The 24,487-nt window shown below is 34.9% G+C and overlaps 1 protein-coding gene across 7 annotated transcripts in view; it reads right to left on the bottom strand.

Moving 5' to 3' along the window:
- Positions 1-2,513: 2,513 nt before the first annotated feature.
- Positions 2,514-24,487, bottom strand: part of kif1ab (kinesin family member 1Ab) — a 69,792-nt gene continuing 47,818 nt past the window's right edge. For 4 of the 7 annotated variants that reach the window (XM_056475008.1, XM_056474966.1, XM_056474956.1 and 1 more), the window contains 17 exons: positions 23,037-23,092; positions 22,847-22,955; positions 22,653-22,719; positions 20,267-20,351; positions 20,039-20,144; positions 19,759-19,782; positions 19,508-19,622; positions 17,439-17,572; positions 16,481-16,542; positions 15,722-15,867; positions 15,435-15,620; positions 14,774-14,845; positions 14,357-14,475; positions 11,110-11,223; positions 8,274-8,466; positions 8,072-8,190; positions 2,514-5,700 (listed from right to left, as the gene is read on the bottom strand). In XM_056475008.1, coding sequence (XP_056330983.1) covers positions 5,658-5,700; positions 8,072-8,190; positions 8,274-8,466; positions 11,110-11,223; positions 14,357-14,475; positions 14,774-14,845; positions 15,435-15,620; positions 15,722-15,867; positions 16,481-16,542; positions 17,439-17,572; positions 19,508-19,622; positions 19,759-19,782; positions 20,039-20,144; positions 20,267-20,351; positions 22,653-22,719; positions 22,847-22,955; positions 23,037-23,092 — 1,750 coding nt within the window. In that variant the 3' untranslated portion in view covers positions 2,514-5,657. The remainder of the gene's footprint in view (positions 5,701-8,071; positions 8,191-8,273; positions 8,467-11,109; positions 11,224-14,356; positions 14,476-14,773; positions 14,846-15,434; positions 15,621-15,721; positions 15,868-16,480; positions 16,543-17,438; positions 17,573-19,507; positions 19,623-19,758; positions 19,783-20,038; positions 20,145-20,266; positions 20,352-22,652; positions 22,720-22,846; positions 22,956-23,036; positions 23,093-24,487) is intronic. The other 3 variants (XM_056474973.1, XM_056474999.1, XM_056474982.1) reach the window with 2 other exon arrangements.

Here is a 24,487-nt window from a genome sequence, read left to right as displayed (position 1 = left end):
CGAAATACATCACAGGCGGTACATATTTTTGAAGTTTTTGTTTTCTCTTTTTCATATCTCAAATTTCTCTTGCGAGTGCCGTCCCAGCCTGTTTTTCTTGCATAAACCCACCAGAGGCCGCAGTTGACTGACTGTTTGATTGACCAACCAATCGACTGACCCACACTCCTCCTTCCCTAAACCCAACCAATTTTATTGATTGACCCACCCACCCACTTCCCTAAACCCAACCAACAATGTACAAAACCAATCCAGAAAAAGAAAAGCCCTGGTCTGATTTTTTACCACGTTTTCCGATTTTACCCCATTCCCACCCTTTTATTTAATTGTTTATTTTAATCTTTGGATTCTGTTTTTGTCTTACCTGATTTCTGGAACTGTTCTTCACTGGACTCAAACCCCATCGTCGTCATGGTCAACTCCTCTCTGCGTCTCAATTCCACCAACGTACATGACAAGCTAACTGGACAAACTGGTTACAGCGGGAAAGCCGTCCACACGAAAGTAAGTGGTCAGCTGGTAAGCATGAAAAGGAATGGCGTCATACCACTTGTAGCATTCGTTTAAAAAAGTAAATGCAGCCATATGTACCTCTGGCCACACAATTCGCGGCCTCCAGAAACGTATGTAGGACTACGTTTTCAGAATGAGCCTGTGTTGCATATAGTTGCAGAGTTACGTCTAGTCAACAGAATGTCTATAATGTGTTATTTCAGTTACTGCTAAGTTAAACTGCTTCAGATCAAAACCTGAAATTTCGAGCATCACAATTTGCTAGGTTTACTCATACTACTGCCATCCAACATGCAAGTGACTTTTCTTCAGCAAAAAAGTTTTAACTGAAACTAAAATCTTTGTTTTATATACAAAAAGAAGTCGAGACTCAAGAAACATTGCGCGTATTTCACATTTATTTCACACCTGACAAAGTGTTAAGTGTCCACAGACATTAGAAGACACAGGTCCAACACTCAAAGAACTTGAGCACTGAATACACTACAGCCCATTCATTATGGTATAAAGTGGTTACTGCTGTGTGCTAGACCACAGTTGGGTTTATATACAGAGCAAATCAACAGAAATATAGAAGCAATTACAGTAGGTACACTTAGTTTATATTGATGTCCTTTTTTAAATCTGAAATATTCATATGGATGAAAGATGTTCGTTGGAAATGACGCGTGGCGAGTGGCAACACAAAGAGTGAAAGAGAGAAAAAGAGTCACATTATCAACTACAAACCCTAAAAATCTCATTTATCTGCATTATATATGTACTGTAGGTTGACAAAGTCCTGTTAAATGCCTTGTTTTTTTAGGGAACGTGTCAATGCGAACACTACATGCTCATAGTCGACTGTGATCCTTCAGTTCAGTAAAATAATACGACTGAATCTATTATTTTCATGTAAATGCTACTTTTATACTGTAAGGAGGTAAATGAGATACATTTCATTTAAAAGCTGAATAAATATGTACAGCATGCTATCATATACATAGCATTGTCAAAAGACAGGAATGGATTTTAAAACATCAGGGCATCGGGAGGTATGACCGTCAACGGTAATGTCCAAAACTGAAAGATTTCTCCTTAATTTCCAATTCAGATCCATGTTCAGAGTGAGAGTCTTATACTGCTGCACATGAAGAAACCATGTTGAGAGGTAAACAAACACCAGAACTGTTGAAATCTCTCAGGAAGGTACGCTCATTATTAAATATCACAGCTTTGTTTGTGCTCTTTGGGTTGGCTGGCCCATTGCACAAATCACCAGTCCTCTATCAGCATGAGCAACAAGCTAAATGGCTGACTGACCAATAGCATGAGCTCAAATCAAACCAAGTGAGAGATTTATGAATTCAGCAGCAAATGGTGCTATTCTATACTTACTGTAGGTCTTTACACAGTAGTTACAGCAAAGAGTGGAGGAAACACAAGGTCTACTTCAATACGCTGAGACATCTCATTAAAAAAGTGAACCTATTATATAGGGAGTCACAAAACGCTTGGTAAAAGACTTCTTGTTATATGTTATACGTAACTGGATCTTCTCTAACAACACATCATCTCATTGCCATCTCACTAGGAAAACACCATGGAGGACTGAATACAGAGTTTATATTGTAACATGTAGGAATGGTCTGGAATGACCTAAATATAGCAGCTACAAAAGAGGATCTACACTCTTCAAAATAAAAGTTCATAAAGAGGCCATTTTGGGTTCCTGTAAAGACTGTTGCTGAGACTTTTATTTCAGCATGTTGATGTACTTCCAGCTGAAATGGAATCCGCTTGTTAAGTGTGACGTCACGCAATGCGGCTTCCGGGTCTAAGTGCTTTATCAAACTGTATGGGGAGACTCATCAAATGGTAATAATAAATGTTTACAAAGCGATGTAATACTTTAGAAAATCATGGCCGCAATATATATATATATATATATATATATATATATATATATATATATATATATATATATATATATATATATATATATATATATATATATATATATATATATATATATCCATGCCTAATATCAGATGACCAGAAAATGATTAATTTCTTATAAATTGTTAAAATGTTGGTATTTGTGATGCAGCAAGTCCAGAGACTGTTGTGTACACTATGATTTTATACAAAATTTACTTAATGGTCATAAATGAATATTTTCCCAATTTAAATGAGTAGTGGCTTGGACCCGGAAACAGTATTCCATACGTCACTGAGAAGTCACGACTTAACAAGTGGATATTGAATAGGGGCGGGGCTTTCTTTTTTTGCATCATTCCCTCATAGCAAATTAAAATAATAGGGGTGTGGTAAAGAATAAGGATTAACTGTTCATCTAATCAATAAAGTGCATTAGCAGAATAGACATTGCAAATTTGATTACATGAATCTTACTGAGAAAACCCCAAAGTAAACTTTAATTCAGAGATGCCCAAAGTAGGGCCTGTGGGCTAAAATTGGTCCATGGTATCCTTTGATTTGGCCCACCATCCCATCTGAAATGACGGGAAGGTGGTTGAGGTGAATTCCTTTGACAGAGGTATTGAACTTAGAGAGATTTCGAATTTAACGCACCCTTTTGTTTCTTTGTTTTATTGCTGAGCTACATAAAGCCAACTGAAAGTAAATGTTATAAATGTATCAGACTTTTAACATGTAAATACTGTCACATGACAGATAGGGGTCAATGCACAAGACATCGGCGAGCAAATCAAGGCAAAGGAAGGAGTAGCTCAACCAATGCATTCAGCATTGAACTGCATTGTGTTATAAACGGGGTTCTTTTTTTTTTTGTTTTCTAGGTTTTCTAGTTATTTTGAAATATTAGCAAATAAATTAGTAAATTCCCTATGGCAAATTTAATGTAATACAGTTTGGTATATACTACATATTCGGTTTGGTATATATTCGGCCCACAGACTTCAATCAACATCGGCGACTCTATTCTAAACAAATAAATAGAAATAATATTTTAGCATAAATTTTGGAAAGAAAAAGTAACACATTTCTAGTGCTCATGTTTATGCACATGCAGTTAAATTGAGCATACTTTAAAATCCTATGCATTTGACTGTTTTTAATTAGCATAAAACCAATTCAAGTACAGCTCGTTTACCTAGTCATCCTAACTAGCTTGATAAGTATATGTGAAGAGTTCAGATGCAAAAAAACTCTCAGAGCCTTCTGAAATTTCCATAGAAAATTAACATTTTTCCCAGGCTGCTTTGTTTATGTTAAGATATTTAACTTTAAATACCATGTAAAGGACTTATTATTTGCAATGAAAGTGAAATCACTGAACCTACACACAGGAGCCAAATAAAAATGCAAACAGCGTTTAGAGGTTTTTGCATCTGAACACTTCATGTGTATATCCATGCAATGGGGTATATGCACACAGACCTTTAATTTCAGCCCACCAGCATAAGTCTTTCCATTATAAAATTGCCATGTTTAAGGTCTGATTTCATAAAAAATCTGTGATCTTCACTGCCTGATTGATATCCGATATACAGTGGGCCTCAGACCGGACAAGAAGCACTGCATTAAATTCCATTTTCCCCCGCCATGTGTTTAAAATATGATGAAAAACGGTTTATTTTATCCCAGTATTTTCAAATAAGTTTCTGCGTTCGCCTGCTGATCCTGACAGTGCTAGCACAGTCTTCCATCTCGTTTTGCGCTTGAACAATTAAATTAATGCTTACTGTAAGTATTTAACTGAATGTATTGTAATTACATTACAACATCGAAGCTAGAAAATGAACCTTAAGAGCTGAAAATAGTCACATTAAGCTTTCACCAGAGGTTTATCACTGGCTGAAAAACACTAGTTGTGCATATAACCCATTCACCTCATTTACGTCATTCTGAACTCAGAGCCATCATTCTGGACAGCATGTCAAATAATGTATACTTACTATTTGGCTCAAACGGATTATATTTCAGGGTGAACTTACATAAAACCTTTATTTGCTAAATATTTTTATGTGCAATAGAACGTTTCATGTTAGATGTCAAAAAAGTACCTTTATTTTGAAGAGTGTAGATGCAGTATTTCTGAACGTAATCCTCCAGCATAATTTAAATGAACTCTTCATTAATTCAGAAGTTTAAATGTACTCTGATGTATGTGTTAAGTGGAAGTTCAGCATCAAAGCTAGCTAATTTTGTGCGTAAAAACAAGCGGATGAAAAGTAATCAATTAAAATAAAAACACCAAATAAGCTGATTCTCTTAGCAGCAGAGCTCTTGTGCAAACGAATCAAACCAAATCTGTGAAATAAAGCTCATTATCAAAAGTGCAAGGTGAGAAATAATTTTTGTAGCGCACTACAAATAGTGGACTCATGTTTATAAAACATACAATGCTTAATAAATAAGTGTAACGTAAAAGATGTAATGTAAAAAAGACATTTCTGATGGAAATTCAAACACAAATTAAACCTCTGTAAATGGCAGATGGTTTTTGATGAAACATTAGACAGTTACCTCTTTCGGTCTAAAATCCATCACGATATCCACTGCATAAAAGGCCATCTGCAAATTAGCTCCCTTCAAAAAGCATAATGATCAAAACCAAGAGGCAATAACCGAGCCAGGTAAAAGCACTTGAAATCTACTCTGCAGAAGCGCACACACACAAACAGAGCATCGAGTCGCATTTACAAATGTATGAATGACTTTAAAGGGATAGTTCACCCAAAAATGTACATTTACACACTATTTACTCACATTTAAAAGACAAAAGAAGATATTCTGAAGAACATTTTTATTTATTCTTCTTCCAAATATCTTTTGTGTTCAACTGAAGTGAAGGGTGACATTTTTGGGTGAACTGTTCCTTTAAGAGTGGGGTTTTGTGTCTAAGAAGCTGTTTGCCATTCTAGTTTTTAGCTATGTGAGTGGGAGGTGCAGTATATTTCGATAGTATATTTCGAATGTACACTAAATAGGGCCTGACACACACACATACACACACACACACTCACAGTCTGTGGTTGGCATGGACAGACGGGCAGGGCAGGCAAGAGGCAGCTGTGATGACATGGGGATTGGGCACTTATGATCACATGACCTAATTACATCACAACGGCCTGTTAGCTATCTGTTTATGGATTGAGCCAGAAGGGAAAAAAACAGGTTCACATCCTCATCTGTCCTGATTTTCTTCTGGAAAGCTTAGACCTGTGGGTTGGAAGAGAGAGGTTTGGTCAACTTTTGTGTGGTTACGTTATTCAGTGTAACTTGTATAACATACAGCGCGGAAAGTAAGTATTGAACATGTATTTTTCCTGAGAATAACATTTCTAAAGGAGCTGTTGACCTGGAAATGAACCAGATTTTGGTAAAAACCCAAACAATACAAAGATAAAAATAAAACAAAACAAAAAAATCTAAAACATTAGTTATGTGTAATAACAATCAAATGACACAAGGAGAAAGTACTGAACTACTGAAATGTATTTAACACTTTATATAAAAGACTTTTTTGGTAATGGCAGCTTAAAGACATCTCTCATGTGGAGAATGAAGTCACATGTATTTCTCAGGTGGGAGTTTTTCACAGTCTTCAAGAGAGTGTAAAATCTTAATGGTCCTGTTGGTCTCGTCTATCAAATCTGATCTTTATTTTGTATTCTCTATTGGATTCAAGTCAGGTGATTAGCTGGGCCATTCTACAGCTTGATTTTCTTTCTCTGAAAGAATTTGAGAGTTTCCTTGGCTTTGTTTTGGATTATTGTCTTGCTGAAACACCCACTCTGGTTTTATCTTCATCATCCTGTTCATGTAGATGTTGGAATGAAGCAGCTGATATTTATTTACAATGATGAAGGGCAGAGGCTTGCTGAATAATTACTGAGAGATTTCAGCTGCTGTCTGCGCTTTCGCTGCCTTTCTACACATCCCTTTCTTTATGTGTTCAATACTTTTTTTTACACATAATTTAATTTGTAAACTAATTAATATAGTTTTCTTTGCATTTATGGATTTCTTTAGTTGTTACCAACATTAAAGGAAACTTTCAAGTCAACAGCACGTTTAGGAATATGTTTTCTGAGAAAAATAGTGACGTGTTCAACACTTGTTTTCCCCGCTGTATGTTTGTATAAGTGACAACTCTGTAGTGGCTGAATTGTCTTTTATAGTTACATGAACAGACAAGAAAACCAGTCTTATTACATCCTCTTGATAGGGTTTCATATTTCTTTATTCTAAAACTTTAGGAAATGCTAATCCAGCAAAAAATTGTGCTCAAAATGTAATCAAAAAGCAGTATTTAAACCTCAAAATTAAATAGAAAATGTCCAAAGTCCACTACCTCTTTTACCAGGCTGGCTATAGGCCTGTATGTACTGTATATGTCATAGGCATAGAATAATGTGTGTTTATGGTTTTTGTGTTGTTTATCTATTTTGCATTCTGCATTGTATTCTATTAGATGTCTGAATTGCCTTTGGTATTTTTAATGTATCCAACTAACTAACAATCAATCTCCACATGAAGAATGTTCTTCATCCTTTGAGGGCATCTTAAGTACAGGGTTTCTGCAGGTTTCCTCAAGTCATATTTAAGACTTTAAGACCCTTTAAGACTTCTGTAATAGGTTCTGTATTAATTGAAGATCATGTAAAGGGATGTGTTGCTTTAGTTTTCTTTCCCTGATTAGGGAATATCATTTTGAGAATTTGTTGTAAAAATGTCAGCCAACAGCTGTTTTTGTATCTCTTTGCAATAAAAAAATTTATTAAATTAATATATATAATTTTTATAAATATATATATTAAAGTTTTGACATGGATTACTGGTTATCGGATGTCGGCCAATTGGGTAGCTGGGTAAATTGGGTAGGAAAAAGTAAGACCAGTTTAAAATTATTTTAAACCTACAAAACCATATTTTAGCAAATTTACGAGTTTTTAAGGCCTAAAATTAAATATCTTTAATTTAAGACATTTTAAGACGTTTTACAGTGCTCAGCATATATAAGTACACCTCTCACAAATCTCTCTTTTAAATTCATATTTTATAGGAAGCTATAAAATATTATATTTGTGCATATACATTAGATTAGTCAGTACTGAAGCCAAATCTGGAGCTTATCTAACAAAATAACTAACGATAACGGTCCAGAAACCAGTACACCCAAATTTATATGTTATAGAAAAGTATTAAATACAAATTTTAAAAAGAGGAAAAAGCAAGACAACAAAAAAAATAGAACAATTTATTTAAAATTTGGTAGGTTGTATTTTTATTGCAATATTTTGCTTGAATTTAATTGTATTTTCTTTCAATTTCTAAATATGTTTGGTGACTAAAATATTATTTTAATATTTTAATAATCTGTTTAATAAATCTGTTTTGTTTAAATGCACCGATATACATTGCCTATATTCACTGGGAAATGGATAAAAATATTCATTTTCAAAATGGGGTGTACTTAATTATGCTGAGCACTTTACGACCCCCCAGACATCCTGTAAATAAGACAGATGCAAATTCAATAAATCACACACTAAAAAAAATCTACAAATCCACAACTGATTTGGAATACCTGATAGTTCCTGCCAGCAGTGGGTTGAACGCGTACAGCCAGTCATGCATCTCTTTGTCATTTGTGGCCTGGAGGAGGATGTTGCGGTGCTCAGTGCACACTGTGAAAGTGTTAGGAGCCTGAAAACAAAACAACAAATGTGTTCACATCTACAGCAGACCACGTTACTCAGTAGTCATGTTGTATAATATGGCTGTCTTACCCTCATCAAGGTGTGCTGATCTTCACTGTACTCCACCTGAGCGGAGGACAGGTTGATGATGGCTCGCTCCACACAGTCTCTTTCGCTGCGGTACAGGTAAACATACGGCCGCCGTACCACGATGTACCGCTTCACCCAGCCACTGGTGTGAGGCTCCAGAAAGTGCAGATAGCCTTTCTTCGACACAATAGGGCTGTTTGCATAGGAAAATTGCATATACATTATTTACTGTACAGGGCAATCTGTTTCAATCAGGATGTTTAAAGCTTTAAGGGTAGTCTGCTCAGCATAATTACATTTAAAGGAACACTCCACTTTAAAAAAAAAACTAGAGTTAAACAGCTTATTTTCTCCTTTTGAGTGTATTCAGCTGATCTCCGGGTCCGGCGTTAGCACTTTTAGCTTAGCGTAGATCACTGAATTGTAATAATAAAGGAGCACACATTGAGATATTTGTGAGAGATGATTCAGAACATATATTTACTTTGGCGCAGATCAATTCAATCAGATCAAATGTATCAATTTGAACTGGATAGAATGGAAGAAATATCATTGCAGCTGCTGCAGCCATGGTACAGCAGCAAGCTCTTTGATTACTACAGAATGAGAGTATTGACCTTACTCTTTCCCGTACTTCCAGAGACTTCCCGTCTCATTTACTTTCGTTTATTTTAAACTGTAAAAAACAGCTCATTATGCTGCTTAATGTTACAAATCTGTATTTTCTTATATGTTTAATTATGTATTATCATAAACAAAATTGTTTGTAGAGCAAGTAATTTAATTGTTTTCAGCCTGGTAATACCCCCCCCCCCCCCCCCCCCCCCCCCATAGGTAAATGAATCACAAGTTCTAAAACAAAGAGTTTAGTTCAGAGTTGCAGAATAAGGCCAATAGTTCTTACCCATATCAGCCTAGAAAATAGCTGATTTCCATGATGTAACTACAGAAGAGTTTGATCATTTTTGAACAAGACGCTAGCGGTCTAATCTAATTCAGTGATCTATGCTAAACTAAGCCAACAGTGCTCCTGCCAAACTCAGAGAAATTATTAGCTGAAATGATTTAAATATGACAGAACTTTACTGCTAAACTCTAGATGACTTGTAATTATTTTCAAAATAATTGTAGTGTTTAAGTGTCATTAGTGCTGCTTTTCATAAAGGTATTTAGCTGTATAGTTTTGGATTTTAGGTGTATAGGTTTTGGGCTGCACGGTGGCGCAGTGAGTAGCATATTCGCCTCACAGCAAGAAGGTCGCTGGTTCAAGTCTCGGCTGGGTCAGCTGGCATTTCTGTGTGGAGTGTGCATGTTCTCCCTGTGTGGCGTTTGTATGTTCTCCCTGTGTTCGCGTGCTCCCAGGAGCTCTGGTTTCCCCCACAAGTCCAAAAACATGTTGTACAGGTGAATTGGAAAGGCTAAAATTGTCCGTAGTGTATGTGTGTGTATGGATGTTTCCCACTGATGGGTTGCAGCTGGAAGGGCATCCGCTGCGTAAAACATATGCTGGATAAGTTGGTGGTTCATTCCACTGTGGTGACCCCAGATTAATAAAAGGACTAAGCTGAAAAGAAAATGAATAAATGAATGTATAGGTTTTGGATTTTATACTGACACCTAGTGGTGACGACCAGAACCCATTTACTGGGGCACGTGCCACAGTAAAATCGACTGTGCCCCAGTAAGTTACAGTTTACTTTATATGTAGGTGTATTAATTAAGAGTGGTAATCCCAAACTGAAGACGTTAATCTATATGTACAACCAAGTCAACGCTTGCGAAAGCAATGTAGTTTAATTGAAAACAAACTGACGTATGCGTGCAGAAAAACATTCAGGGAATTGAGTGGTTGAGGGGGGCCAGTGCCCAGTAGAGCTTTATGTCTAGCTACACCCCTGGTGCGGATGCAACTTTACATAAAATACAGATTTGTATATAGCAAGACTGTATCTTTGTACAAAAGCACTGATAGGCCAAAACATTACAATCTTGGATATATTTGATTACCTCGTAACGAGGCAATATATTACAGTATTAAAAAGATAAGCAGTTCTCATGTTCAATGTGTTGTCTCCAGGAGTAGTGGACAGAAGTAAATATTTGAGTGACTTTGTCAAAGGTTAAATTGTTATATTAATTCTGCAAGCAAAAGTGTAAAAAATGGACAGTAAATACATCCAATATTGTTTACATGGTGATGTTTATACATCTTTTTCAAAGGAAAAATTTATGTAATGTATTTTGCATCTCAAAATAAATGTAAATATACATTTTTAAATAATATAAAACCAGAAAAAACATAATATATGTATATGTATTTTCAACTTTTTTATGGCAGTTAGTATATTTCACTGTCTGATCACACTAGGCTCAGACAGATATTATACACATACTGTGAGTACAGTTGGATTTTTGTAACGTAATTTGCAGTAATTTGTTCATCCACAAGATGGCAATAGTGCTTTGGGGTTGTTGACTGAAAAGGAAGTCAAAGGAAATGTTTATTAATAAACTGATTGGAATCAGATAGATTATGTTGATAACAGATGCCAAATAACAAAAGTAATAGAGTAAAGTATCATCATTTTTACTAGTCTATTATGAAAGAATGAAAATAATCTTTATATTGGTTATAACTTGTTACCAGAGATTGTGTACAGTTTTTACGTCAGAAGAGGTGCTGAAAATTGTCACAATGTTCATGTTTGAGTAAATTATACACTGAACAAAAAAAAAATGAAATGAAATATACTTTGAAAGGCTGTGTGTGCATAAAAACAAAGTAAAAATTGGACTTGAGTCAAAGTGTGTTATGTTGTTCTAGGGGCTACAGTACCTGACACGAATCTCCTGGATATTGGGTATGAAGGTGCAGGTCCTTGGTTTTCTCTCAATAGGACTGAATGGGTCAAGATCAGGGCTAGAAGCACCAGAGTTTGCCTCAGCACCTCTGAAAAAAAAATATCCACACAGAACAAGATAGTGTTAGAAATCAAGTATGTGAGGTTTTGAGACCCAAAGTGTAGACTGATTTTCAATGAACTAATAGGTTTCAGAGATTCAAAGCTATTCCTACACTAAATTGCACATTTGAGCTGTCTAAACTAAGAACGACTTACTGTGACATATCTTAAAATAAGTCATTGACATTGTTTTGTTTCAAGATGCACACAATCCTACAAGCAGTATACCATACATGTACTTCTTTTGAGTGCAATATGCTCTTTAATAACTTCAGTTTATGCCAAATGTACTAAAAACTGCACCGTCATCAATCACACATTATCCCCAGTGAAAACAAATCCTAAGTACACTTACAGTATAACACTAGAAAGCTACTTGTTAACTAAGATTAGAACACTTTCAAGTATGCTTGCGGTATAACATCACAAAACTACTAAGAATGACTGCAGTAGATTAGCAGTTTATTGAAAGAATACTTCAGTGTACTATGGGACAGTTATGGTACAAATGTTGCAGGTTTGAGTCCCGGTGTTCTGTCGATTTGTCCTACCTTGTCAGATTGTCCTACCTCCCATTCAAAAAGTAAGTAGCACATTTTGATGACACAATATGCTACTCATCAGATTTTGCTACCAGTGTAAATTTTAACCTAATCCCTAACCCCAACCTTAAAAAACTGTGTTGGTAGCATAATCTGATGGGTAGGATGTAAAATGTCAGGACACCGGCATTGGCAACAATTAGTATTACAATTAGTACACAGAAAGTATATGTATATTCACTACTGTGTGTGCACTTGGAGGTGTTAAATGCATAGCCCAAGTTCTGAGTATGGGACGCCACGCTTGGCAAAGCCCACAAGTCATAACTTCTCTCCTTCCTTAACAAACTAATTATTTACTAAAAGTGAACTGCTAGTGTTCTCAAAAGTTGACTTGTAGTAGAAATGAAAAACATAATTGTTGACTATTTAAGCACTTATGATTTACTACAGTTACAAGGGTTTCACACTGCAAGCGTGAGCGGCATGTGAGCAGTGCATCGGCATGTCTACAGCATTACTGCAGCTGCAGACTCGTGAGCGTATTTACACCATGCTTGAGTGTGTTTGTAGCGTGTGACGGCCCCAGCGACTCTAAAACATGATGGTTTTTGTAAACCTACAAATAAAAAGCTATACTAATGTTTTTTCCAAGTTTGTAATGTGTAAATTATTAATCTAAAAGTAATCTTAATGGGCGACACCATGGCTCAGTGGTTAGCACTTTTGTCTCACAGCAAGAAGGTTGCTGGTTCGAGTACCAGCTGGGCCGGTTGGCATTTCTGTGTGGAGTTTGCATGTTCTCCCCGTGTTCGCTTGGGTTTCCTCTGGGTTCTCTTATTTCCTCCACAGTCCAAAGACCTGCGGTATAGGTAAATTAAATATGCTAAATTGTCCGTAGTGTATGTGTGTAAATGAGTGTGTATGGATGATTCCCAGGACTGGGTTGCAGCTGAAAGGGTATCCTACTTGATAAGTTAGTGGTTTATTCGGCTGCGGCACCCTCTAATGAATAAAGGGACTAAACTGAAGAAAAATTAATGAATGAAATTTGATTTAATCCTGTTTTGGATTTCAGAGACTGAATTGATGCAGTTTAGTGTAATATAATATAATATAATATAATATAATATAATATAATATAATATAATATAATATAATATAATATAATATAATATAATATAATATAATATAATATAATATAATATAATATAATATAATATAATAGGAGAAATGTATTTCATTTGATATTTATTTTATTGATTGACTAACATCCATCTTCATACTCTTGGTTTATGCTTGCCTTTACATAGAACAGACTAACATATTTTAATGGAAAATATCACTTTCTTAATGCATCTATGAACTGCTCCATATAGTAAATGTACAGAATTCTCAACCACTGCAAGATATAAAGTGAGCTGGAAGTATTTGCTCAAATCAACTCAACTGATTTTGTGAGGGCATGCAAAAGATTTAAAAAACATTATTTTGCTTTCCCTTCTTGTATCTTTTTCACCACCTCTCCTTTTAGGGGGCACCATAAAACTCTGGCTTATGCCATTTTTGGCCTTTTTTAATACACCATACTAGCACTTAAACTTTAAAGTATTAAAAACATGTATACAGTATATCTTCTGTAGCATATATGAAATGATGTACTGTAATTCTCTTATGAGAAGTTGAACACACTAGCCTTTCTGCATATCCTGTGGATTATATGCTTGTTTTGTGCATTTATAGAACTTTTTGATAAATATGAAATCAAATTTATTTGGCCATCAAAAGTGTCCTTAGGTTAGGTTAGGTTACTTTATTTATACCCGAAGGTAGATTTGGTTTGCAGTCAAGAGTCCTGTCACTTTGTTTGAAAGTGACAGGAAAAATTGCAGCAAAAATAGACTTTATAGTAACAAATCCATTTCTCCTGGTGTGATCCCCAAATTAATTAACCTAAATACATACTTACTCCCATGACCGTTTATATCGAAGTTGATATTTAATTGCAACATGTTGGTTTTTCGTAACATCTCATTTTTACAAAGTGGGTCTTTAGCCCAACGCTTAACCCCCAACCTAGAGGACCAGGACATACACACATACACTATGGACAATTTAGTCTACCCAATTCACCTGTATCCGGAGGAAACCCACGCAAACATGGGAAGAACATGCAAACTCCTCACAGAAATGCCAACTGACCCAGCCGAGGCTCGAACCAGCGACCTTCTTGCTGTGAGGCGACATCGCTACCCATTGCGCCACTATGCCACCCCATAAGCATACATTGTGTACAAAGAAATTATGTGCTGCTCACGCACCTCTCACACTGACAGAGTGAACCGGCCTTATACTTATAGCACATTTAAATATATACCTTTACATACTAAAAAGTGAGCCATTTTATTCCCACTACTAGTACATAGATGTTAGTATACTTACTACATGAAGCATACTTAAATATGTACTTCAACATTACTTAAGTGTACTTCATATAATGAACTTAAAGTATATATTTGTTTCATAAGGGTCAGCAGGGGATGATTCTGTGAGCCCAGTGAGTGCTATGAGCACCAACCTGAAGTCTGCACTGCCATAGTGACCGTCCAGCAGTGATGGGCAGGTGGAGGAAGGCGTCAGAGAGCTCAGAGGTGAAGTAACACTGTCTCTTAAAAGAGACGCGGAAATCTCTGACAGCTAAAACAAAGAACACCACCAGATGATGAAGCTAGCAACACATTAAAATATCTCGTCCATCAAATTGCAGAAAATTCCATGCTTACCAATGCCAAGCATTTACAGTACTACACTAATCATGCTGCTCTACCCTACATGACTGAATTAGAGAAGTGGACAGAGATTTTTAATGCCATTTTACATGGCAAAAGGAATGAGACTGAGAGAGACACACAGGAAGAAAGAGAGAGTGACATCTGGTCTGCATGGGCGAAAGAATGAGGCAAGGTCTGGATGAACACTAGCAGTAAAGGCTCACCTTGCTCTCACTGAGACTGCTGCTCACCTGGCTGTACTGCCTGTTGAAGGTGTGCATGAGCAGTCGCACACACTGAAGAGACAAAACACAATAAAGCACATGAAGTGCAATAAAAGTTATTGATATACTTCATTAAAATATAAAAGTGATTCTGGGATTTTTTTTACTATTGAAAAAAAATCTACTTTAATTTTTTTTTTAATAAAATAAAATAAAAATTAAATTAAATTAAATTAAAAAATGTAATTAAATACAAATTTTAATAAAAATAAAAATAAACAAAACGAAATTAAAAATAAAATTAATTTTATTTTATTAAATTAAAATTTGATTCAATTTAAATAAATAAAAAAAATAAATTAAAATAAATAAAAATTAAATTAAATAAATAAAAAATATTAAATTAAATTAAATTAAATTAAATTAAATTAAATTAAATTAAATTAAATTAAATTAAATTAAATTAAATTAAATTAAATTAAATTAAATTAAATTAAATTAAATTAAATTAAATGTTTTGTGCGACTATCTTGAAAATGAGTGTAATCTGCTTAAGGAACTATTTCACCGTCACACTTCACACACAATCACTCAAATTACTAGAGTAATAAAAAACCTTTAGTAATGTGACATGATGTGTATGTATGCAGCAGATATTCACCTTGGCAGCCAGCTCCCTCTGCCTCTCATTGGGGCTGTCCAGACCCAGACTCACTACCGGGCTGATCATGGGGCTGGTGGCTTTCGGTGAGTCCATCAGATCTTTGCCATAGAAAGAGTCCTGTCCCAGCAGCAGAGACGCTTCCAGCTTCTCTCTCAGCAGAAGATAGTGCCTCGTCTTCTCAACCTGTAAACAAACACACACTTCCCTGTCATTTACTCAACTGAAAACAAGTCACATCATGCCTAACATAAAAGGCATTTAACATGAAAAAAAACGTATTTGACCTCTTGTAGGAGGCTGAGTTTCTCCAGCTCCCACTGGTGGTCCAGGATGAGGCTGTCGCTGCGGGGTCTCCAACCCGCCAGGTTTTCCTCTCCACGCACATACGCCACTGAGGTGTCCAGCACCCGTCTGCGCCTCCTCTGCATACCTGCACCATCACAGTCAATGAGGAACAACGAAGTCGATCAAAGATATACAGGTGAAGTCAAAACTATTTGCCTTCCTGGGATTTTTTTTTAAACATTTCCCAAATGATGTTTAACAGAGCAAGGAATTTTTCACAGTATGTCTGATAATGTTTTTTCTCCTCGAGAAAGTCTTATTTGTTTTATTTCGGCTAGAGTAAAAGCAGTTTTTAATTTTTTAAAACCATTTTAAGGTCAAAATTATTACCCCCTTCAGCAATATTTTTTTCAATTACTTACAGAACAAACCATCGTTATACAATGACTTCCCTAATTACCATAACTTACCTAATTAGCCTAATTAACCTAGTTAAGCCTTTAAATGTCACTTTAAGCTGAATACTAGTATCTTGAAAAATCTGTAGTAAAATATTGTATACTGTTATCATGGCAAAGATAAAAGAAATCAGTTATTAGAAAGTTATTAAATTATTAAAACTATTATGTTTAGAAATGTGCTAAAAATCTTTTTTCTGTTAAACAGAAATTAAGGAAAAAATATACAGGGGCTAATAATTCTGACTTCAACTGTAAATGGGCTAAAAATAAGGCAATTTGTACAATTGTGTAACTTACCAGGACTTCCGATGTCAGCCAAATGGCAGAGACTTAATTCGTACACTCCAGTCACACAGTTGCTGAGACACAAAAGAGCAACATTGTATTTAACAATCTATTTAACTTCAATACTGCAATGATAATTCAAGCAGAAAACTGTTAGAAGTTGACCCATTCTAGAATTTCAGATATATTTCAGGCATTTTCTATTCAATTTCCTTATACTGGAATTATATATAATTTTATTTTATTTTTTTGTAAAAAAATAAATAAAAAATAAATAAGTGAATCTGTTATTAATACATCTGGTAGGTTACATTATATAGGTAACGTTTCATTGTTATTATTGTTGTTTAAATTATTGTTAAACTAAAACTAACAGAGTTGACAATAACAGAGTTATGCACGATTTTGTACTTTAGCTCAAGATGCTAAACTCAAGTAGAGATACCATATGGCATGCCTAAAACTAAATAGTATGCATTTTCATCAAAAATTTTCATCATTTTCATAGCTGTTAAAAAGTGAATGAGAAATTAACTGAAATATCACAGTAGTAAGAGAGTTAAAAAAATAATTCAAAAATTTATTTGTTTATTCATTTATTTGTATGCCGGACATGCCCTTAATGCTTTTGCACCATGCACTTTAGACTTAGCGCCTAGATAGTTAAAATAGAGCCCAAAATATTTGGGCAAATTAATGAAAGAAGAATAATGATGCCTTAATGTCTTCCAGAGTTTCCCATCAGAGAAAGTGACATCACTTGGAACAAGTCATATGCTTTTCTAACAGTGCTTTACAGATTGTTATGCTTTTATACCCAGTGTAAAAGAGCTGACCATTTTACAACTGTTTCACTAAATTTTGTTTGTGAAAAATTATAGAAGGTTTATTCACAAAATGTAGCTGAAATTCTAGAATCCAGACATCAAGTCTTCAACATGTCAAAGGAAGGCCAGTGATTTTTCCTCACCTCTCTAATGGCCTGAAGGCACCAGTACTGAAAAGATTTCGAATGGATCGAGATGCAGGCAGTTTAGCATCTCTGGAGTAGAACACCATGCAGAAGTCCTTAGTGACCACAGTGGGCTGAGTGCAGTTCTCCATCTACACAACACAAAAACAAGTTCATGTAACATAAGCTGTGATGAAAACTTAAGAAGTGACAACCGCTTCTTAAATGCAGGAGTGAATACTCAAAACTCTTGCTTTTCTGAGTAACAACCAAGACTCACTCTTAAAATTGCTATCACTGAGGCTGTGGTGACCAACGGAAACTTCTCTATCATTTTATTTTTTGTGTCCAAAGTAATATTAAAAAGTGATCAATGATGACTCTTTAAATTCTGAAATTTTAACAAAACCACCATCAACAGAGGCAACATGTTTTGTTCATATTTGAAAACCTGCTTTAAAGAGCTCCATCTGTGTTGCCATTCTTATTATAAGCTATTTTTATTCAGCATCTTTTGAGTTGTAGTTTGGGCCTAGTACTATACACAAAGCAATCCAGCTGCAGTTAAAAAATCAAGGCAGGTGAAACCCATGATATTTTAGTTTGTAGCTCATTTCCGAGTTATTGTTTCTAAGAATTTACATGTTTCTATTTGCAAAACCTGGCAAAAATAATAACTTAAGATTAGCATGACTTATGATAAGATTAGCAGTGTATAGTTTTCATAAAGATGAATTAATCTGGTTTTGTTACAAATCATTTGACTAAATGGATTATTGGATGACTGTGTTTGGCTGTAATTGAAAAATGTAAAGTGTGAAATATGAGATAGTATTGATAAACATTAATGCTGCTTTCATATGTTTCGTTTGTACATAATCTGTGTGTATTCACTTTATTTAAATATATAAAATACATTTTATGTGATATATATATATATATATATATATATATATATATATATATATATATATATATATATATATATATATATATATATATATAATACAAAATAATACAAAACCTAAATATATACATATATTTATTTATAATTTGTATTAGATTTAAATATTCAATTTAACATATAAATGAACATTTTCTTAAATATATACATTGAGTATGTATTTATATATACACTACCGGTCAAAAATTTGGAGTCAGTAGTATGTTTAAATGTTTTAAAATAAGCTTCTCCTGCTCACCAAGGCTGCATTTATTTCATCAAAAATACAGAACAAACAGTAAAATTGTGAAATGTTATTGCACTGTAAAATAACTGTTCAAAAGTAGTTTATCATTTAATTTAATCATTTATTCCAGTGATTTTAAAGAGGATTTTTCAGCTTTCATTACTCCAGTCTTCAGAGTCACATGATCCTTCAGAAATCACTGTAATATTAATTATTATTATTATTATTATTATTATTACTAATAATCATAGTAATAAAAGCAATAATGACTGGAGAAATATTTCTATTTGAAACTACATATAATAAGAACGCATTTATTAACATTTTTTATGAATGTTTAACAATTTAACAATTCTTTTACATTTAATAAATGCCGCCTTGATGAACAGAATAATTTTCGTAAAAAAAAAAAAAAAATGAAAAAACAAAAAACACTGACGCCAAACTTTTGACTGGTAGTGTACATAGTGCACACACACACATATATATATATATATATATATATATATATATATATATATATATATATATATATATATATATATATATATATATATATATATATATATTCGTCATTATTAATTAATTATGATTACTCATTTGACATCACTAAATATAATGGGGTGGAATTTTTTTTTAAAAAGCCTCCAAATTGCAATAGCCACCTCTGGCCAAGATGCCCTTTGTCCCCTTTTGTTGCATCTTGGCCATAATCCTATATACCTACAGTATAACAGCAATCAACCTGAATGTGAATATAGTGAAAGCTAAACTTGTGATAGTGTAGTGTAAATTTACAGTAATTTGTGTTCAGATTACATTTGTATAATTCCAATATCTCCCATAATGATTAAGTGTCATAATCAAACAACTTGAGGGTGAAATAGTGTTCCTCACCTCCAGGTAGGCGGAAAGAGTGATGTAAATTTTCTCTCCATATGGAGTGACACGGTTGAGCAGGAGAGAGTTGTGCATCGAAGAGTCCCATGCTGCCTCGAAGCGGTAGAATGTCCTGAAAAGTGGTAAACAGCTTACAGTTACATTAGGGAGTATATATACTGTGTGTATTTGAATCTTTTTGAAGGCCTAAGATGGGTCACAATGAGGAAATTATACACAAAACAATTCTGAAAAAGAAAAAAACCTACCTATGGTCACTTCCCAATGACACTCTGACAGGAAACAATAAAGACATTCCCTTGTTAGTGGATTTTGTTAGTAAGGTTATTATCATACATTTGAAGTTATTACTTGAGATTTATACTAAATTATATACAGTAGTTTATTTAAATAAAGGATTAAAATGTTTATGTTTTAAACACATTGTAATTAGTAACAATATTTTAAAACACGTCACAATTAATTACAACATATCACATAATTAAAACATACACGTGACAGATCTTTCTTAACATTTCTGTGGTGTACCTGTCATCATAAGTCGGCCGTATGTAGCTTGAAGACAGGATGTTGAGGGACAGGATGTTGGGGTCGATGATAGTCTCATCCGCCTCGGGTGTGTTACGGATGCGCCCTAAAAAAATGGAAGTAATGCTGAGTCATCTGAAACTCTACCTGAAAATTTGTCATTACATCTCCTTTTGTCCTCTAAGCTTCTGATAAGCTTGAGAGAGAAATAAAGGAAGAAAATCTAACCTATGACAAGTTCTTTCACTTCTTTCCACTCAATATCATTGCCGGTTTCATGGGCAATAGTGACTGTAATTCTTCTTTGGATGCCCTATGGGAAAAAAGGTGAAAAAAAAATCACAAATGTCAAACTGCATTTCTGCAAGATTTGTTTTGACAGAAAGGAATACGTTTGCGCACAAAGCCAGTTTAAAATGTATCTAAACTGAGAGTAAAAAATGCATTATGTTTCTAAGAATACTAGGAAGAAACTAGGAAGAAAAAATTGTGTTATAGCAGCTAATAAATCAGCGTCCAAAGACAGTAGCAGTATACTTTAACAGTGAATCGCACAAACATTACAAATGATGATGATGATGATGATGATGATGATGATGATGATGAAGATGACAAATAGAAAAGAAAAAAAAACGAATAAATGACAAAAGTAACACAATAACTAGATAACTAACTAGATAAAAAGTGAGGCAAACTTGCATGAATGCAAAGAAAATTAAACCAAAACTGAGCATAACTTCATCAAAATTTGTATAGAAAGATCTCTTTTAAATGAATTAATCAAAGAATCCTTTAAAACAATCATGACAAATATCATTAAATATTGTGTATTGTTTGGCATAATAATGCTGAAAATTATGTTTGTGATTTATGGGAGTTTTCCATTTATTTTTGCTTATTAATCTATGTATATGCTTTTCCATATTCCATTTATTTACCTCAATCTCAGCTCTGACAAATTTTCATGATGAAAAAATTTAACTCTGCAGTTTACCAAGGTGACATTTATTGACATTCTTAGTAGACTGAAACAATATATTGTAGTATACACTCACAGGCCACTTAGTGTATTAGATACACCTGTCCAGCTGCTCATTAACACAAATTTTTAATCAACCAATCACATGGCAGCAACTCAATGCATTTAGGCATGTAAAACATGGTCAAGAGGATCTGCTCCAGTTCAAACTGAGCATCAGAATGGGGAAGAAAGGCGATTTAAGTGACTTTAAATGTGGCATGGTTGTTGGTGCCAGATAGGCTGGTGTGAGTATTTCAGAAACTGCTGATCTACTGGGATTTTCACGCACAACCATCTCTAGGGTTTACAGAGAATGGTCTGAAAAAGAGAAAATATCCAGTCAGTGGCAGTTCTGTGGGTGCAAATGCTTTGTTGATGATAGAGGAAAATGGCCAGACTACTTTGAGCTGATAGAAAGGCAACAGTAACTAAATTAACCACTCATTACAACCGAGGTATGCAGAAGAGCATCTCTAAACGCACATCACTCGACCTTGAGGCAGATGAGCAACAGTACAGCAGTAGAAGACCACACCGGGTGTCACTCCTGTCAGTTAACAACAGAAAACTGAGGCTACAATCGCACAGGCTCACCAAAATTGGACAATAGAAGATTGAAAAAATGTTGCCTGGTCTGATGAGTCTCGATTTTTGCAGTGACATTCGGATGGCAGGGTCAGAATTTGGGGTCAACAACATGAAAGCATGGATACATCCTGCCTTGTATCAACGGTTCAGGCTGGTGGTGGTTGTGTGGGGGATATATTCTTGGCACATTTTGGGCCCATTAGTACCAATTGAGCATTGTGTCAACGCCACAGCCTACATGAGTATTGTTGCTAAACATGTCCATCCCTTTATGACCACAGTGTGCCAATCTTCTGATGGCTACCTCCAGCAGGATAACACGCCATGTCCTACAGTGCGAATCATCTCAAACTGGTTTCTTGAACATGACAATGAGTTCACTGTACTCAAATGGCCTCCACAGTCACCAGATCTCAATCCAATAGAGCATCTTTGGGATGTGGTGGAAACGGGAGATTCGCATCATGGACAGGTAGCCGACAAATCTGCAGCAACTGCATGATGCTATCATGTCAATATGGATCAAAATCTCTTAGGAATATTTCCAGTACCTTGTTGAATCTATGCCATGAAGGATTAAGGCAGTTCTGAAGGCAAAAGGGGGTCCAACCCAGTACTAGTTAGGTGTCCCTAATAAAGTGCTTTTTTGTAGCATCATTTACATGACCAACACAAACTTTATTGTTTCAAACAACTCAAATGTATCAATAAAAGATGTCAGAGTAAAGATCAAGCTCCCATAATGCAATTTAACAAGGTAAATGAACAGAATAACAAACTCCAGGCAAATGCTAACAAAACAGGTATTTAAACATATTTAAATAGCAAACAGCTCCTTTAAACTCAAATTTCACTGTATGTGTTTTATTATTGGTGAGTCTGTGAAACTTCTTTCAAAGGTATTACCAAATCTTTCCAATCCCAAAACTTTGAAAGGTAATATAAATAATATATTATCTGTTATGCCATAAACTTCTAGGAAAAGAAGGATGGATTCATGTGTACCTGATGCAACAGGAATGTACCATGGCAGGGCATTCCACCCCTGTGATCAACAACAGCAGGGATGTAACTGAGGAAGGACACAAACAGGTACAAGGGTTACATTATATATGAATAACCAGCCATACATACAGACTTCAATGAGTAACTCACTGGACACTGATATACCACAAGCCATGAGTTCATCAGATACTCACTCCCCGTTGGCCTCCAGCTCACAGATCTCAAAGAAAGCCATAAGGTCATATTTGCAGTGGCAGGGGCCTGCGGTGGAGCGAGCGAGCGTGCTCAGTTTGGTGGCGGGCACTAGGGGGAGACAGACGTGATTTTATTTACCCAGACAGACTATGAGAAATGGACACGAAATGAGAAAAAATGTCAGCTCACCTGGCTTTGACAAAGGCATAACCCTGGGAAACTGCCTTCGCATTGGACGTAATGAACTGTAGGAGGGAAAACAAATAGTCCTAGTAATTATTTTTATTTATTCATACATTTTATGAGTTAAAACCCTTTTTTTTTTTTTTAAGATTTATTTCTGGCCTTTATTAGATAGGACAGTATTGAGACAGGAAGCGACGTTGGAGAGAGAGAGAGGGGGTAGGGTAGGGAAATGTCCTTGAGCCGGGATTCGAACTCGGGACGCCCTGACGTGCTACTGCACCATATGTCGTCACGCTAACCACTAGGCTATCGCACCGACTAAAACCCTTTTTAAAAGTGATTTCTTTTTACAAAATTAAAAGATCATAACAGATTTACAATAGAAGAGAATACATTCCTATAATGAAAAATCTGGATATACACTCAAATATTTCGATACACTCGAATAACTGTACTATACTTATGTACACAGTAGAACATACATTATATAGACTCTAAAGACTATTTATTTAAAATTTACGTGTTTTTTTGGGGGGGGACATCTTAAATGTTTTATGCTCAATCCATTTAAACTTAAAAAAATAATTAAGTTAACTTAAGCATTTTTTAACAGTGAACCAAGGCATAGCTGAATAATAAGAGCTCAGCACATGGAAATGCCATTGCGTGAGCCTCAAAATAGTTTTCCACATTCCCATGTAAGTGTAAAATCCCAGTGAAAAACAATTCATTTGAAACAAAACACACACAGTAAGGTATATGCGGAGGTATGTGGAAGGACTTTTAATTTGTCGGTAACCTGGGTCAAGCACTTCCGGTAAACTGTATGCAATTACAAAATGGGCGTGTTTAAGGTCTGTTTTCTCTAAAAATCAGTCTCCACCGGTCGAGTGATTGATTTGCGATATAAAGTGGGTCTCAGATTGTACAAGAAGCACAGCATTAAATTACATTTTACCCCGACATGTCTTTAAAATATAAACATTTATTTTACTAGAGCTTCTGCGCTAGCCTGCTAATCCTGACAGGAGGGTGTGTGTTAACGGTTTTTCATCTCGTTTTACGCTTAAGCAACTAAATGAATAATAAAGTCTATTTAACAGATTATATTTTAATTACATTACAACATCAATGCTGTAAAAGAAAACGTATAAAAAGGTGAAAAAGTCACATTAACCGTTCACCGGAAGTTTATCAGTATGGGAAGAAACTAGCTCTGCATATACCCTGTTACATTGCACATACATTGCATCATTAATATAATGTTATTATATTAATATAAAATAATAAGCTTAATTTAAATTTACTATGAATGTGGACTCTTATTTTGAAAAGAAGAGGCAGGGAGATTAAAGCCTGCTGGACCATTTTTTACCTTCGTTTCTATACATTGCTAAGCAACACAGAAAGATGCGGAGTCTATGAAAACTCATCAAAACAAAGTTTCAAATTTT

The sequence above is a fragment of the Danio aesculapii genome, chromosome 2, assembly GCF_903798145.1.
Source record: "Danio aesculapii chromosome 2, fDanAes4.1, whole genome shotgun sequence".
Taxonomy (NCBI): domain Eukaryota; kingdom Metazoa; phylum Chordata; class Actinopteri; order Cypriniformes; family Danionidae; genus Danio; species Danio aesculapii.
Note: the sequence above shows the minus strand (reverse complement) of the source record. Positions and strands in the feature narration are given on the sequence as shown.